Source organism: Saccostrea echinata, unplaced genomic scaffold, assembly GCF_033153115.1.
Source record: "Saccostrea echinata isolate AGI-Se365-2 ecotype Australia unplaced genomic scaffold, CSIRO_AGI_Sech_v1 ptg000056l, whole genome shotgun sequence".
NCBI lineage: Eukaryota > Metazoa > Mollusca > Bivalvia > Ostreida > Ostreidae > Saccostrea > Saccostrea echinata.
In genome coordinates, this window is record NW_026889805.1 from 15,353,080 (window position 1) to 15,370,429 (window position 17,350).

The 17,350-nt window shown below is 34.7% G+C and overlaps 1 protein-coding gene across 1 annotated transcript; it reads left to right on the forward strand.

Moving 5' to 3' along the window:
• Positions 1–1,559: 1,559 nt before the first annotated feature.
• LOC133173263 (guanylate cyclase soluble subunit beta-1-like) lies at positions 1,560–7,399 on the forward strand. The gene is made up of 8 exons (XM_061308247.1): positions 1,560–1,748; positions 2,770–2,843; positions 4,620–4,720; positions 4,991–5,990; positions 6,077–6,308; positions 6,570–6,713; positions 6,807–6,961; positions 7,048–7,399. The coding sequence occupies exons 1-8, from the start codon at positions 1,719–1,721 to the stop codon at positions 7,172–7,174; spliced, it is 1,863 nt and encodes a 620-aa protein (XP_061164231.1). The 5' UTR covers positions 1,560–1,718; the 3' UTR covers positions 7,175–7,399.
• The last annotated feature ends 9,951 nt before the right edge of the window (positions 7,400–17,350 follow it).

The window sequence follows — 17,350 nt, forward strand, 5'->3', positions numbered from 1 at the left end:
CTGCAGATGACAAAATGATTCTTGATATGGACACTCAAGGCCGATAATTTTTTGCAAGGCCAAATTGTTTGGTGATACTGGCTATTTGTTTGAGTTGTCCCTCTTTATCCACTCCTTTTACGCTTTCATCCTGGCGAGATACATAGTGATTTTAATTTAGAAAATTGCGATTTGAATTTGGCAGTAGATTGGCTTGTATTGATTTTCAACATTATTTATCATACGTTATGACAATGTTTATTAAAAATTAGACTGATTGATAGATTAGGAAGACAGGTTTTGTTTGAGAATTCCAATATTGTTCGGTTGATGAGAAAATAAACACTGTGGACAATTGAGGGGTTCCCAGTTGAAATGGTAATCGTTTGTTCGTGCGTAACTTTACATGCAGAAATTCTTTAACGATGGCAACAATTCGCTAAATGAAAATATGTCCGGGATTCCGGTTATTACTCTCCTGAATGGCTCCAATAATTAGGTACATTCAATTCCCAATTAACAACCGCGATACACTGACAACAAATAGGAACCCGCAATCGTTGACAAATCGCTGACAGACCTGGAAAATGTCATACTGAGACAGTAATGATCGAGGGAAAGGAAGGACCGCCTCTGAATTCAGGGATTAAATTTTCCATTTCAGACTTAAAAATTTAAAGTACAGAGGGGGTCTGAAATTTTATTGAAACATTTCAATATGAAACGAGAAGTGGACGTATATGAGGCTATAAACAAGGGATGAATAATTAATACTGCTCTGTTAACTTTATCACCTCCATAAAACAGAATCAATAAAATTTATGCATTCCATGCGGTTTTAAAATATACCCACTTGAAGAATTATAAATAAATTTATGGGTCCAGGTTTTTTGTATATTTTGAAAGACGGCAAATGATGTGGAACCAACGAAATGTAACTATTATGGCAACTATAGAAATTGTGACAATATCCTGTTGGATAAATGTCACATGAGGCTAATATAATCATTACGTCTCATTACATCTCAAAAGAATCATACAAAAATACAGAAAACATGCATAAAAGCTAAATAAGACATAGGTTGATAGGATTATGTTCAGTGTTACACGTCCGTCTTTTGGTACTACGCGGTTTTCAGAGTATCATATATCACTCTACAATATTCTGAGATTGATTTTCATCTTGGATCCTCATTGTGGACAAATGTTTTACCTGGCAGGTGTGAAATAAGACTATATTATTAATCCAACATCCGAACAGAGAGAAACAGAGATAATCAAATGACATTGCTCGGTTCAGATGCAAGTACCTTAGTAACGCATGCCACATAAAAGGGCCGTTGCGCTATCATTAAAATATTTGTCATGTGATGAGTTCCCACGCGCTTTGATTGATTCTTAATACTTTAATACAACTGTCCGGTTTTTATCTCCCACTACTTTCTATGCCCCCTCCCCGTGCCCCGAATTGTTCCTCACATCTATGTTATATACCTTTAACAACAAAAGAAAGGAAATCTCACCCTCAATATTTCGCCAGCATTTTAAAGATTTATATCTGATAAAATTTACATAAAGCAATTTCCACTTAAAAGCGGGAGTTCGTTTGGAGTGGAAGGATTCCGTATATTGTAAATAACGGCGCTTTATTCCGAGGTTGTAAAATCAAACGAGAACGATAGAGTATTGCAGAAAGCCAAACAGCGCAGAAAGCAGTGAACTGGCCGATAGAGTGATGAATGCGGGCGACTGGTAACATCAGCAAAATGGTGAGTATCACTGCTTTGTACTGTGAGTTGCACTTTATCTTCAGTTAGTCTGTAGAGTGATGAATTTGTTTGACTTATTTTATAAGACTTTTCCCCCGTCAAACTGACGCTGTAAGAAGAAAAATTTTCAAGTGTTAATTAAATTTACAATGTTATAGGACGTTGTTATGTCTCTACTTAGATGTAGAGTATTCCTATGATATAGTAAACTGAAAATATAAGATCTATCTGAGTAGACCAAAGGAATGTGTAACTCTGTCATAGTAAGTCAATAGATTCATGATTTTAATAAGTACGTTCCCAGTCAACAGCGGGCAATAAATACGTTGCCCTATAACATATGTTGCAAAATCCGGTAGAAAAATCTCTTCCCAAAACAAATTGGCAGTGTTTCGAACGTTTATATTTTCTTAAATAAACAATAATTATTAGTACAGTTAAACGCACTTCCTATAATTTATAAATAGGAAAATCAGAATGCCTACTTATTTCACAAGCTTTGAATTATTTATATCATTTTGTTTACGATTGTAATCAAGAAGATTCTGTTCGATTATCGTGAATTTCTTATCATTAAAATTCGTTCTACTTATGGTAATGAACTTGAAATCACAAAGGTTTATTAGTTAACAAGAATTTGTAGTCTTAAGCCTACCTTAATGTAAGTAAAGTTAACATGATCGCGATCATGAAGGTTCTTCAATTTCAGTATAGTTAATTAACAGGATCATGTTCACTGCTGGTTTTTCAGTGGTTTTACAGAATCGTGATCACTGAGGTTCTTTATTTTCAGTAAGGTTTACATGTTCGCCAACATATACAATCATCATTAATAAAGTTCATCGTGATTACTGGGTTTGTTTTTGTTTTCAGTATGGTTTTAATGATTATGTTCATCACAATTCTCTATTATCAGTATGGTTAACGTGTGTTCACCAATAATTTTCTTACTCTGTACGGTTAACGTGTTGGTTTCTTTCTCAATATGGTTACTGATCACTAAGGTTCTTTCTTTTTTTAGTACGGCTTTGTGAATTACGCCTTGGAGTTGCTGGTGGTCCGGAACTTTGGAGATGAAGCTTGGGAAAATATCAAGTAAGTGAAGGAATCCTTAAGCAACAATGACGTGACTGTTTTTGGCCGAACTATGAATACTTGTATCTAAATTTAAATCGATGCCTTCCACCATTGAATTCTAATTTTAGTTTTCCTTATAACATGCCATTAACAATATTTCTGTCTGCTATTCACTATCGGGAATACTTTTTTGCCATTGCTCTGTATCATTAATTGTCTGCTCTATTTTTACTGTTTGCTCCATTACCATACATATAATACTGTATACACCATTGGTTTTAGTTCAGCGCGATTTCTTATTGGCAATTATTTATTTTAATACTAAAATCAAAGGCCAAAAAAATTATTTTGTTAAAATCTTCAGTTAAACAATTAAAAGTTCAATATACCAAAGAATATTTTTTAAATGTATATATGCTAGAGCGAAACTAGCTCTCGCTCCGACACTTTGACACAAGTACGTTCACTGACAAAACTAAGTATCGCTGTCATGTTTAGTTGTAAATAATGTATTCCTAAATCTTGATCTGCTGTAGTAAAAGAGCTTTTTGGTGTTGTGTTTGAAAGTATTGGAAAGATGCTAGCTCGTGTATTAACTTTTCCACTTCGAGCGGTGTAGGTCACAGTAGGTGTTTGAAATTATTAAAGTACACGGACTTGTACTTTGACTGTTTGTTTTTTAACACTACTTAATCTTGTTTCAACCGTTATTGCAAAAACCATATCAGCGGCTAGTTACTGAAAAATTCAATAAAAAAAATAATTAAGGATTGGTCGAATACATGAGATTGTAAGTCTTTGCCCTTTGGGGCCTACATAGGCTGTACAAATGCATATATTTCAAAAAGTTGAAAGAAAGAAAAAATTAATAAAAATTACATATAATTATGAATTTTAAAATGTACAATGTATTTGCTTACCTCCAAAAAATGTACATGTCATTTAATTTGAAAATGCATTTTTAGCATTTGTAAATGTTAATAAAACATTATTTAACCAAGCAAAATATAATATCAATTGCTCTTTTTGTAATTGGTAGTCTATAAGTATAAATTATGCTAAATGATTTGATATTTACACTTTTAAGATTCAACACTCCTCAAATAAGAATGATAATGTTCTGTAAGGTAGAACACAGAGTCTGAAGTCTACTGAAATAAGCTCTGTCCTCGGCATGGACACGCCGATCCTTTCGTGCATTGTGGGTTTTTTTTCTTCTGTCGGATCAATTTCTCCGCTGCAGATGTAAATCAATTTTCGGTTTGAAGTACCCTCGGATATATTTGATTTACCATCGTCAAATATTTGCCTATAATTCAATCTTCTTCACCATTGTACCTCTGATGCTGGGGGAATATTGGATCTGCTCTCTTATTGTAATTCTTACTCATCTTAGAAACACTACGTGTCCCACTTCATGCAAGGCATGCAGTTGAGTGTTATTAAATTACATTTATATTTTATTGGCAGTTCTAGTTATATTTTATAGGACAAGCGATCTACAAAACCATGCTGCAAAAGTTTAATACCTGGTTTTATATATACAATGCCATGTACCATCATTTAAAAAAAAAAAATCGTCTTCTGGCAAATTTGATCGTGTATCCGTTTGTTATTATGAACAGAACTATAATCTGTCTATTATCTTTATATTTAATTGACATCTGATATCATTGTGAAATTTTCTGACAGAGAAAAAAATCAATATCAGTTGTTAATCACGATTTCCATCCGTTTTAAAGAGTTTTTAACGGAAATAGCTGTTTTTCTTAGTGTTTATTTTAAATTTGGTAGGAAAGAGGCAGGCTTGGAAATGGAGGGTCATTTTCTGGTACGGCAGGTGTATGAAGATGTGAAAACATACGATCTTGTTGGTGCTGCCTCCAAGGTCCTTAGTAAGTATATATATATATAATTGTGGGTGTGTGTGGGTATGTGTGTGTGGAAATCCTTGAAAATGTAGTATTCACTTTCCATGCAGTAAACAGGCAAAGGATTTTCTTCGAAATCGAAAGAATTAGTAGCAATTAAAAAATATCAGTTCTTATGAATTATTTGAATTATCTGTCATGTTCCAGTAACTGAGGATAGAGTCTCCCAATAAAGCTTTGTTCACTAATAAGAACACTATATTTCCTTTGACTTAATTATGATGTTTGGTACAGATTTACCCGCCGCGGATATTCTACAATTCTTTGGGAAAATGTTCTTTGAGTTCTGTCAAGAGTCAGGATATGACAAGATTCTACAAGTTTTAGGAGGCACAACAAGAGATTTTTTACAAAACCTAGACGCCTTGCATGACCATCTTGCCACCATATATCCGGGCATGCGTGCACCATCTTTCCGGTGCACGGAACGAAAGGAAGATGGAGCTTTAATTCTTCACTATTACTCGGAACGGGACGGACTGGAACCGATAGTAATAGGTATCGTCAAAGAAGTCGCCCATAAACTTCACGAGTCCGAGGTCGATGTGGAAGTAATAAACTACAAATCAAAAAACTGTGATCATGTGCAATTTGCCATTACTCATAAAGACAAGCAAATGGACGTGTCAAACCCAGTTCTTACTGGTCAACATCATATGTTCTGTAAAAAGAAGAAGATCAGTCCTTCAACATTTTGTCGGGCGTTTCCATTTCATTTCATGTATGATCGTAATATGGTTGTCCGTCAAGCTGGCTCATCGCTACAAAGAGTTATTCCTCAGACGGGTTCGGACAACTGTCGTGTCGATTCAGTTTTTGAGATGATTCGTCCACATATGGATTTTGAATTCAATCATGTTCTTTCGCATATTAACACTGTATATGTGCTGCGAACAAAGCCAGGGATACTGGACTCCGATGGTCTTTATATTCAAACAAATATCGTTGAGCAACATGATATTTCGCGCATGCGTTTAAAGGGACAAATGATATATGTTCCGGAATCCGATATGATGTTATTTCTGTGTTCCCCAAGTGTGACAAATCTGGATGATTTACATCGTAAGGGACTTTATTTAAGTGACATCCCTCTTCATGACGCCACCCGGGACCTTGTGCTGCTTTCCGAGCGGTTTGAGGCAGACTACAAATTAGCACAGAATCTAGAAGTGCTTAATGACCAACTGCAACAGACCTACCGCGAACTAGAGGATGAAAAAGCCAAAACAGACAGGTATTTATTATAAAACGTATGTGAAATTTCTCCCTATCTGATAAGCAAGAGATGTTAAACATCAACACAAACTTTATGGTTTTTAGATTGATGTACTCTATTTTGCCAATATCAGTGGCTAACGAACTGCGTCATCATCGCCCAGTTCCTGCTTCCAAACACGAAGGCGTCACCTTATTATTCAGTGGTATTGTAGGATTTAATGAATTCTGTGCACAGCACTCGGATGCTGAGGGGGCCATCATGATCATTAACTACCTGAATGAAATTTATGTCAAGTTTGATGACCTTCTAAAAACCAATACTGACGTTTACAAGGTATCGAACCAATAAAGAAAAACTGTTCTTATTTGAAGATTAAAGTATTTAGTACACATTTATTACATAAACTGAAAATCCATAACTTTGAAAAGCTTAACAAAAAGTGAAAAGAGTTGATTAGATAAATTTTCAATAGAGATTATGATGCTGAAAATTAATACTAGGTATATTTGCACAGATGGACAAAATAAATTGATTTTCTCTGTCATACTTCAACTATTTCCGAGATATGTGACTTAGATTTAATGTATGTACCAGGTTGAAACTGTTGGAGACAAGTACATGGCGGTCAGCGGACTTCCAGAGCCGTGCACTGATCATGCGAGAAGTATTGCCAGACTTTCATTAGATATGATGGATATATCTAATCATCTGAAAGATCCATATGGAAACAAAATTATGGTAAGACCCTGTAAATAAAGATAAACAAATTGTCTATTTGCCACAGTTTATTCAAACTTGAAATTTATAAATAATGACACATTTCACCGATAGATTACAATTGGGATCCACTCTGGTGAAGTTGTAACGGGAGTTATTGGAAAGCGAATGCCCAGATACTGTCTCTTCGGAAACACCGTGAATCTTACAAGTCGTACCGAAACAACAGGAGTGAAGGGCAAGATAAATGTATCAGAATTTGCCTACAGGTAAATTAGATAAACTCATCCTGAAATTATTGTTATATATGTATTAGTATATATATGTATGTAGTAATATTCACCTTATTTTTTAGATTTCTCACCTCTCCAGAGAATTTTGACCCTGAATTCGAATTTGAGCACAGGGGGTTCGTGAAAATGAAGGGAAAACCCGAACCAATGGAGTGCTACTTTTTGACACGAAAAGTTATGAAAAAATAAGTTTCTGTAAAAAATGAATTACCAGTAGTTATACAACAGTGATGAGGATAGGGCGCGTAGATGCTAATCGTAGCACATACAAGAAATGAATAGCCTTACTGTGATTAATATTTATAGGTGTTTGTATCGTTATACTATTTTTTGGTTTTATTAATTATTTTCTAGTCATTCGTATTTTTTCTTGAACTTTACGATATTTATTCGGAATAAATGAAGAAAAAACCATTGTTTGCTTTTGATGCAAGAAAAAATCTTGGTACCACATCCCCTAGTCTACTATGCCATTGATGAATTGGGACCTAACCCTAATCAATCGCATAGATGATATGTATCATCATAGAGCTACGTCTGTGCCTGCAATCCCAGAATAAAACAGCTCAAATCTGATGCTGCTGTGTATCCTCAGGCAGTTAACATGAGCGATTTGCCGAGTAAAGGTCGGAGACAGGATGCCGTTAGTCGCCATAAAGATAAAGGATACATTTTGAGGATGACTTTATGAAATTGCTGTTCTCTGTTATATCCCTCCGGAGATTAACCATTAACTGTTTCTTACTGCGCCTAAGCTTCGTGATGAACAAGAAAAAGCTGTCATTTCCTTTTGAATTTAAGATTTCATGAGGATTTTATTAATTAACAAAAGTAGGCTTGGGTAAAGGATCATGATCAGTCTTGATAAAACGAATGTTTGAATTTCGAATTGAAAAAGTTTGCGTGTGTATATATAAACTTAAATACTGGTTATTTACATATCCCAACCTTTCCGAATAGAAATTCATTTAAACTTCTGATCCAAATCTTGAACCTTATTAGATGGCAAACGAAATGACAAGACGTATGTAAATAAAACACTTTATTATCTAACCTTCTGAAAACCAATGCTATTTAGAAATATGGGGGTTGTACAATGCTCTTATACATGTACTTTACTACTAGGGGTTTTCCCGTAGAAACAAACGGCTGAAGAATTTTGATTTTGAAGAATTGTTCTTTTTTATTCAATGTTACATGTAAGTCCATTTTGACTGGTTTTAAGACAAAATTTGCGTCTTATTTTCGAAACATGAGTAAGTATTCTTGAAAAAAATGCCATTTCTTAATTCGATCTTTGTGTCAAGGACTTAAATATTTACCACTTCAATTTATTTATGGTATTAGAACCAGATATCGGTGTTTGATGGCGTGCGATCTTTTGTTGTCGGGCATATGCAAATTTTATGTAACCAACTCGTATAGGAGAAAGATTGTAGGTAGCGGTGACTTATCCATGTAAGAAAGCTTTCCAATCCGAATTTAAGCCGGTTTCTCCATTATTTTATCGTTTATTTCGTCAAATGTGACAGAAGTTCCACATCGTTATATGGAATTCATAACCAGCCTAACGCTGGCTTTACGATAGTGATATGTATCTGAAGGTAAATAAACTCTTGAATGCTAACATTGAAGAATTTTCGGTTGATATAGTTTTGAATTTCTAGTAAATGTGTAGGTAGAGCAAATAGACATGTAGTATTAGGCTTCACGAATTCATTGTAAAACAAAGAAAATTGGATTCACTTTCTTAAACAATTTTTTTTTTATTCGTGACTCTGAAATTTTTTGCAATAGCTATTTTAAAATTGCAGATAAAAAAATATCGGCCTGAGTGACCACAAAGAACTAACTTAAAACGATTTCTGTGAAAGCTTCTTGATTTGAAAGATTTACAACCGTTACCGCATATTTCAAAAACCAGTGGTTTGTATGGAACGCCATAGCTGCCTTATGTAAGATGGTTTTATTATATGCTGTGGTTCTATTATTATATGCTGTGGTTTCATTATTATATGCTGTGATTTTATTATTATATGCTGTGGGTCAATATATTATTATATGCTGTGGTTTCATTATTATATGCTGTGGTTTCATTATTATATGCTGTGGTTTCATTATTATATGCTGTGGTTTCATTATTATATGCTGTGATTTTATTATTATATGCTGTGGTTTCATTATTATATGCTGTGGTTTCATTATTTTATGCTGTGATTTTATTATTATATGGTGTGGGTTCATAATTATATGCTGTGGGTCTATTATTATATTCTTTGGTTCTTTTATTAAATGCTGTGGTTCTTTTATTATATGCTGTGGATTCATAATTATATGCAGTTGGTCTATTATTATTCTATGATGGTAGTTGTTGTAGAGTGTTTCGCAACAAAATATGCATAATCAGGGGGCCCATTTTAGAGATTCCATATTTATTGTAAACTTGATTTTTTCAATAGACCTCCTATATTTTTATGCTTACTATTCGCAATGCTAGATTCCCATTTGAATAAGTCCTTGCATGTTGGGTCTGCTTTTAATATATTCCAATACTTTAAAATACACTTTTTTAATCCTTTGACGCGAGGGTTCAATTTTTAGAAATCTCAGACATGAGAATGTACGAAATTACCAAGGCCGAAGGAACCGGGTGGGGGGGGGGGGTACCCCCCTCCCTCAATATTTTTGCCGATATATAAAATACTATAGAAAACATAGCTACTATATGCTTGTGCCCCCTCAATATTTTTGGTAGTTGATAGTGCCCCTCCAACTGAAAATGTATATCTGCCCCCCCCCCCAACTGAAATTGCTTCCTACGGGCCTGATTACTCAGTATATTGAATCTTAATGTCAACAAAATTCTGTTTCAGTGCAGATTTAGGGATCATAGATTCATTATTTCCAATGGAATAAAAGAAGAAATTCAGGAGTATCTCGACATCCTTTTCAATTGTCAGAAACACCTAAAATTCACATTTGATATATTTCAGTCATCCGTGCATTATCTGGACACAATGGTTTACAAAGGTAACAGATTTAGTCATTGTCAGAAACTTGATATCAAATATTACATCAAACCAACTCGTTTATTGAAAAAGAATCTGCCGCCATTTCGTTTAAGGGACATTTATTCTAAAAATTTACCACTGCATATAATTTAAGAATACCACAGCATATAATTATGAAACCACAACATATATAATGATGAAACCACAGCATATAATTATGAACTCACAGCATATAATAAAAGACCCACAGCATATAATTATGAACCCACAGCATATAATCTTAGACCCACAGCATATAATAACAGACCCACAGCCTATAATTATGAACCCACAGTATATAATAATAGACCCACAGCATATAATAAAAGACCCACAACATATAATAAAACACCTAACATAACGCACCCATGGCGTTCCATAGGTTTGACCTGATGTCAGGTCGCCCGCTTGGCGCAGTGGTTAGAGCGTCTGCTCTAGAGTCGCGGAGTAAGGAGTTGATCCTTACGTTGCGGGTTCGAATCCCGCTGTGGGACGTTGAGACCGGTCCTTCGGATGAGACCGCATAAACCGAGGTCCCGTGTCGCAGTAGGTGCTAGCACGAAAAAGATCCCTCACTGCTCAATGAGCCTAAATGCCGAGTATAGGTCAAAAATTTGCAGCCCTTCGCCGGCAAGTGGTGGCGTCTCCATATGAGTGAAAAGTTCTCGAGAGGGACGTTAAACAACACACAAACAAAAACCTGATGTCAGTTGCTGATAGAGCTTTAATTTATGTTTCGAAATCGTAAGACGGTGCCACCGATTCCTATGGAAAGTTTATTAATCAATGGTTGTCGCCTTTCATCGTCCATGCACAACGATCATTTAAGCTTCCGTTTTTGTTTTTTTTTTCTAGGAATCAATATAATTAGAGCTGATGATATTAGTTTCTGAAGCATATTAGTGCCACATTGACACTTTAATCTGTAAAAGACAAAGACGGATCCAGAGCCGGCGCGCCGGGCGTGCCCCCCCCCCCCCCCCGTTTGAATTTTTTTTTTTGAAATTTTGTTTGTATTATCCTAAAATCAAGGGAAAAACACCTCTTATTTACCCTGGACCCGCTGGGGGCTTCAATGCAGCCCCAGACCCCCTGCCTTCTACTGCTCCCCCCGTTATGAAATTCCTGGATCCGCCGCTGAAAGTCAAATAAATGTGTAATTTCTCTTATACATTAATGTGTAAGTTTTACACTTTAATATATGAATTTTGCATTTTAATTCTGTAAACTTTACTCTTTAATCTGTAAATTTTACATTTTAATCTGTAATTTAACATCTTAATCTGTAAAATTAACACTTTAATCTATAAATTTCTCAATTTATACAATCTGTAAAATTTATATTTTAATCTGTAGGATTAGTATTAATTGAACGGTTATTTCATGGTGTTACATGCCTTTGATATGTGAAATGATGACTGGATCTTGGTAATAAGTCGTACAATCTGAGTTGTGAACAAGTTTATATGTGAATCAACATCATGTAGTAAGGGTAAAGGTTTTGGGCCATGAACCTCGTAATTTTCCTCAGCAACTTGTCGCGAATCTACTTTCAATGCAGCATATATTTCTGTAGTAAACGGCAACGAACTTCTTATCTCAAAGGACACGGTACGTTTGGGGCCAAATTTGGCACCGTGTCCAAATTAAGTAATATTCCTCAATTTTTTTTTTCCATAGAGTGTATATTTTCATTTGGGTCTATGATAATAATGTAAAAAAAAAAAGTAAAAATGAGTCATTTTAGAGCGTACCGTAAAAGAAATACGAGGGTTGTCCGGTAAAATCGTGGACAAGTAGTCTAGAGTGAAAAATAATCACTGCCTTCGGTTTAGTACATTTATCATCAATATATAGCAAATTTCAAAGACTTATATGCTCAGACAAAATATCTACGAAAAAATGGATTTTATACAAACTATCCTTCTTGGGTTGTAATAAATATTTTCCGTTTGTTAAATGCACATGACAATGCTTCTTTAAAAAAAAATCTTGCAGCTCGGTTACTGTGTGACGCCCACTTACCGGGAGGGGGTGGGGGTGGGGGTTGTTCCAGTATCACTAATTGACGGAAATATTCAGTCAAATGCACTGAACCGGTCTAAACTGAATAAAGTACTAGTATTATTTATAATAGAAGATACTAATCTTCAATAATTGTGATTTAAATACTTTTGTTAATTTTCATAAACTATAGCGTCGTCCTATTGTATTACACTATGCAGTGTTGTCTGGATTGGAACAAGATACATTACATCATTATTTATGCATCATTATTTACAACGTAGATCAAAGATCCTTCAATTCTAATGAATTTACGATTTGAACATTAGATCGCTAGGATATCAAGAGGAATAGTAAATCTCTGATACTTCAACTGTTCTTTAGTTCAATGATACGAGGAATTGCTTAATATACAAATCATGTTAAATATCATCAAACATTTCAGGAAATTTAATAGTCTTTCAAAGCCAAATTTTCAGCACTGTCGGACATTTTCATGTCTTCGATGACAAAAAATTCTATTTTGTCCGGGATGCGTTTTAGAATTTCTTATAAAATAGTTTTTTTTAACTTATGAGATCTCCAAACAAGAGATGAGTTATAGGGGTTAACTTGTACCAGATTTACATTTTATCAGGGTTAACTTGTACCAGATTTACATTTAATAAATGTTTTAAAACTTGTACCAAATTTACATTTTATCAGGGTTAACTTGTACTAGATTTACATTTAATAAAGGTTAACTTGTAACAAATTTACATTTTATCAGTGTTAACTTGTATACCAGATTTACATTTAATAAAGGTTAACTTGTACCAAATTTACATTTTATCAGGGTTAACTTGTACCAGATTTACATTTTATCACAGTTAACTTGTACCAAATTAACATTTCATCACGGTTAACTTGTACCAGATTTACAATTTAAAGGAACAAATTGAACAATATGTGTTTGTAATGTCGATCATATTGCAGGTTAGTACGTCAGACAATTTTTCAAAATGCGTTTTCGTTAAGAAAACGTACACTTCATCTGTTGGTACCCTATATCTCTCATCGCCATTAATGTGTATTATTTTGCCGTTAAAGCAGAAGGTTAAGTGATTAAGGATGACAAATCATTATACCCTATTGATTTTTAAAAATTAGTTATTTGTTTCCTTTGATAGTGATCGGAACATTTAAGTCAGTATACAGGAGCCTTTTTTTCCCTCCATGTTTTCTTGATTTTCGGTCGATGCAGTCATTGAGTTCCAAAGCCAAGCTGGAAAAATCGGATATTGGCATAACGATTTAGCTGTAAAATTTGCCTACAAAACGCTATTTTTTGTTGGAATGGGGTGTTTGGGAACCAGTCGACTATTTCTTTGTGCAATCATTCGAATTATTAGAGTTGCTGGTGAGTAAATAATTTGGGAGTATTTTTTTCTTTTAAATTGGATACGTAGACAATGCGTTTCAAACCACAAGAGGCTAATGGGTCACAACGCTCACCCGAGACACTATGAGTAACCCCGAGGGTTATGATTTAAAATAACTTAAACCTGAGGATGCTTCGATATAAATATGACAAAATGAAATCATGGCTTTGCTTTTCTTGAGAAGAAGAATTTTAAAGACTTTTCCTATATATTCCAAACTTTGATCGCCCATTAATTATGGCCCCGACCTAACACCCCCCCCCCGGGAGGGGGGATCATGACCAGAAATAAACTTGAATCTACACTACCTGAGGATGCTTTCATATAAATATGACTAATCATGGCTTTGCTGTGTGTTCTTCACTATATATTCCTTTATTAATTTTTGATTGCCAATTGTTGCCCCACCCTACCTAATCCCCTACATACGACACATCCTTGGATTAGAAAAGCTCCTTGAGCCTTCGGTCAGGTGAGCTAAAAATGTTGATAACTGATTCTCAGTATTATTTTTTATTAAATTCTAGCTCAGTTATCTGAATACATGCAAGAACAATCTTTATCTACATTCTCTTACCAAATAAGAATATCTTATTGCGTAAAAAAAATAATGAATGTTGGAATGAGGTCAAATTAATCAATTTCCTGTGTTTAAAAAAATCATAATTGCTGCAGATTTCCACGGTGTTATTAAACTAAGATAAAAATTCAATTCTGTCTAATGAAAGTTAAAATTTAACATTGTAAATTTCATAGTTGTAACACTTCTGAACACGGTCTGAATTAAACAGGATCCAAATTAATCAGACACTTCTGGGAGTAGACAATTGTTGGCGCAGACATTTTGAAAACATACCGCATCAAAGTAGTTTTGTTTATATTTAACGATTATCAACAAAATAAAATTTTCATAATGCATACACATCATTTTTTTTTTATTTGTGTAGAAAATCCTCATATAATTACTTTCTTTGTGTTTATGTATTTTGACAAGAGCAATTTCTAGACTCTTTTCTTTAGCGTAGATCTAACTGAGTCGCTCCCTTTTTAGCCTCGATAGATTAAGTCACATGACTCTGTCAAGCGAAAACTTAACATGAAAAAGTAGTCATGCTCAAAAGTCCAATGAAACAATACAAATTGTGAGGAGAGCAAACATCAGAAGTACGTCAGTTGCCATGAAGGAGTAAACTTCCCCAGTCTACCGGTCACACTCGCCGTGTGCCCTTTGTTATGATCGGATAAAGAGAGAAACCCATAGTCAATTTAGTATGAAAATAATGATCTAACGAATTTTATGAAAGACGTCAGTCAACATTCGACCTAACGACAGATTTTATTTGCAAACAAATGTATCGACCACTGAATTTGTAAAACGTTGTCTTTTAACGAGATTGTAGATACTCTCGTATCATCAACTTGTTTGTCAGTAGCCTGCCTCTTTTTAGAAAAATAAAAATATGCTCCTGTGTATCAAATCAACTCGGAGACATAAACCTCATATGCAGCTAGGTAATACTGGTATACTGTTACATAAATAAGGGAAGTTGACGATAGAAAGGTTTAAGTCTTCGCGATTATCATAAAGTTTAGTTGTTAGTTTGACATCAATGTCTTTCTTTAGAAAATATCGAAATATATGAAGATGATGTGTGAAATTCCGTGGTGTCTTTTATTTGGAGTTCAATGGGATGGGATATTTCAAATCAACTTATGAATGAATATACATGTTATGATAAAATGTCGTCGATATATCTACAAATGTCGAATTGAAGACCACAGCAAGAGACTTCTAATAGTTTTTGAGTCAGTAAGGTCTGCTAATAATATGTCAATTTATTCAGCGAATTTATAGCCTCCCCCTCTCCATGTGAAGGCTTGATGTGTATCAAGAAAACTTAATTGCACCACACATTCCCTGGGGTCAGATTTTAAAGACTTGCCAGTGATTTTTTTGAAAACCAATCTGGCAGTATCTGCATGTGATGGCCTGTTTTGTTTTCTAATGAACAATGTATATGACTGTGAAGTTGATTTCTTCTGAAAACCAATTCCGTTATTTCTGTGAGGCACTTGCTACAGATCATTTATATAAATTTGAAATTCGAAATGCAAGTATCTTAACAAAAGAGAAACAAGCGCACAAATCACCTTAGATAATTTTGAAATTATGCCCCTTATCCATGACTTTATTTCAATCGTTAATCTTCTCCTTTCGCTAGAAATGAAAATATAAAGCTTGCAATGAAATGCTTTTATTTTATGAAAAGATAATTTGAAAATCTGTTTGATAGATTATAAAATATTAAACATTGTCTCTTTTTTCTTAGCCATTGCTTGTGTGTATGGTGAAAACTTTTAAGATCTTTTCTTTTCTCGAGAGGAGAAATCACACGGAAAACGAATAATCGACTTAATATCACTCGCCCACCTAAATATGGGGAATAAAGGTCAACAAAATATGAGAGAAATAATTACATGATTTAAGATGGATATGAAATGGTCATACTTTGAGTATGAATAGCAATATGTTTGCCCTACAGCAGTCGACATGGTAACTCGAAGTACGGGGAAAGATGAGAAAATTTTGGAGAACAGAGAAAAGTAAAAAATAAACTTGTTTTGGGAAAGTGAGTTGCAGCAAAGAAGGCGAGAGATGGAGAGAGAATTTACGTAAAACATTAACGTAAAATAAAATAAATCATAAATACGTACATTAGAAAAATGATAGAATGTTGAGCATGCATTCGCAGGTCCCCGGTGGTACCTTGCATTGTAAATTGCACACAGACTCTTCATGCATATGTATATAATCAAATATATTACCATTTATACGAACCTGGTCTCGGATAAGTGAGTTTATTTCAAGAACCCTAGTAATATTTATCTATTCCGGATAAGTTACATACATTCGGATATATATAAATTTTCACCCTTAGTCACAAGCTATCATTCCGGATAATTTAGATCCATTTGTATATAGTCAGCATATGTCAAGGTGGTGAATTCTTTGAGTTTCCGTATTCCGTGATGACTGCTTACTGGGTACAGCGTCCACTTCAGCCGATATCGCGGTGGTAATTCTGTGTGTTTGCGTATTCCGTCGCACCTCAACGCAACTGGAGGAGTGCAACACATATTCTTACGCTCATTCCATTGGCCAGATGAAATACCAGCTCGTATTCTGAAACAATATGCATCTGAATTTGCTCCACATCTTGCACACATTTTTAACATTTCACTGGCACAAGGGGAGGTACCTGCAGACTGGCGTAGCTAATGTTATTCCTATATTCAAAAAAGGGGAAAAATATTTGGCAAGTAATTACAGACCTGTTTCATTAACATGCATTTGTTGTAAACTATTAGAACATAGTTGTCAGCAACGTCTTGAACCATTTAGACCAACATGATATTTTAGTAGACTGCCAACATGGATTTAGAGCTAAGAGAAGTTGCGAAACTCAGCTACTTACTCTTAGCCATGAATTACTGGAAAATTTACATTCAAACACTCAGACTGATCTGATCATTCTGGATTTCTCAAAGGCATTTGATAAGGTGCCTCACCAGAAGTTGCTGAGGAAGTTGGATAATTATGGGATACGTGGTAACACCTGGAGGTGGGTCTCTGCTTTTCTCAGCAACAGAGTACAACAGGTTGTCCTTGATGGTGAGGTATCCAGTCCAATGCCTGTGGTCAGTGGGGTTCTTCAAGGGTCAGTCCTTGGGCCCCTCCTATTCTTAATTTTTATAAATGATTTACCATCATCTGTTACATCTAAAACAAGGCTCTTTGCCGATGACTGCATCCTTTATCGACCCATTCATAATCAAAATGACTGTGTAATCCTTCAAAAAGATCTCGACTCCTTAGCTAATTGGGAACA

Coding starts and splice junctions, on each gene's coding strand:
- LOC133173263 (XM_061308247.1), top strand. CDS start 1,719: ATGCGGGCGACTGGTAACATCAGCAAAATG. Junction 4,721..4,990: donor TGCTGCCTCCAAGGTCCTTA/GTAAGTATATAT, acceptor TGTTTGGTACAG/ATTTACCCGCCGCGGATATT. Junction 6,962..7,047: donor GTATCAGAATTTGCCTACAG/GTAAATTAGATA, acceptor CTTATTTTTTAG/ATTTCTCACCTCTCCAGAGA.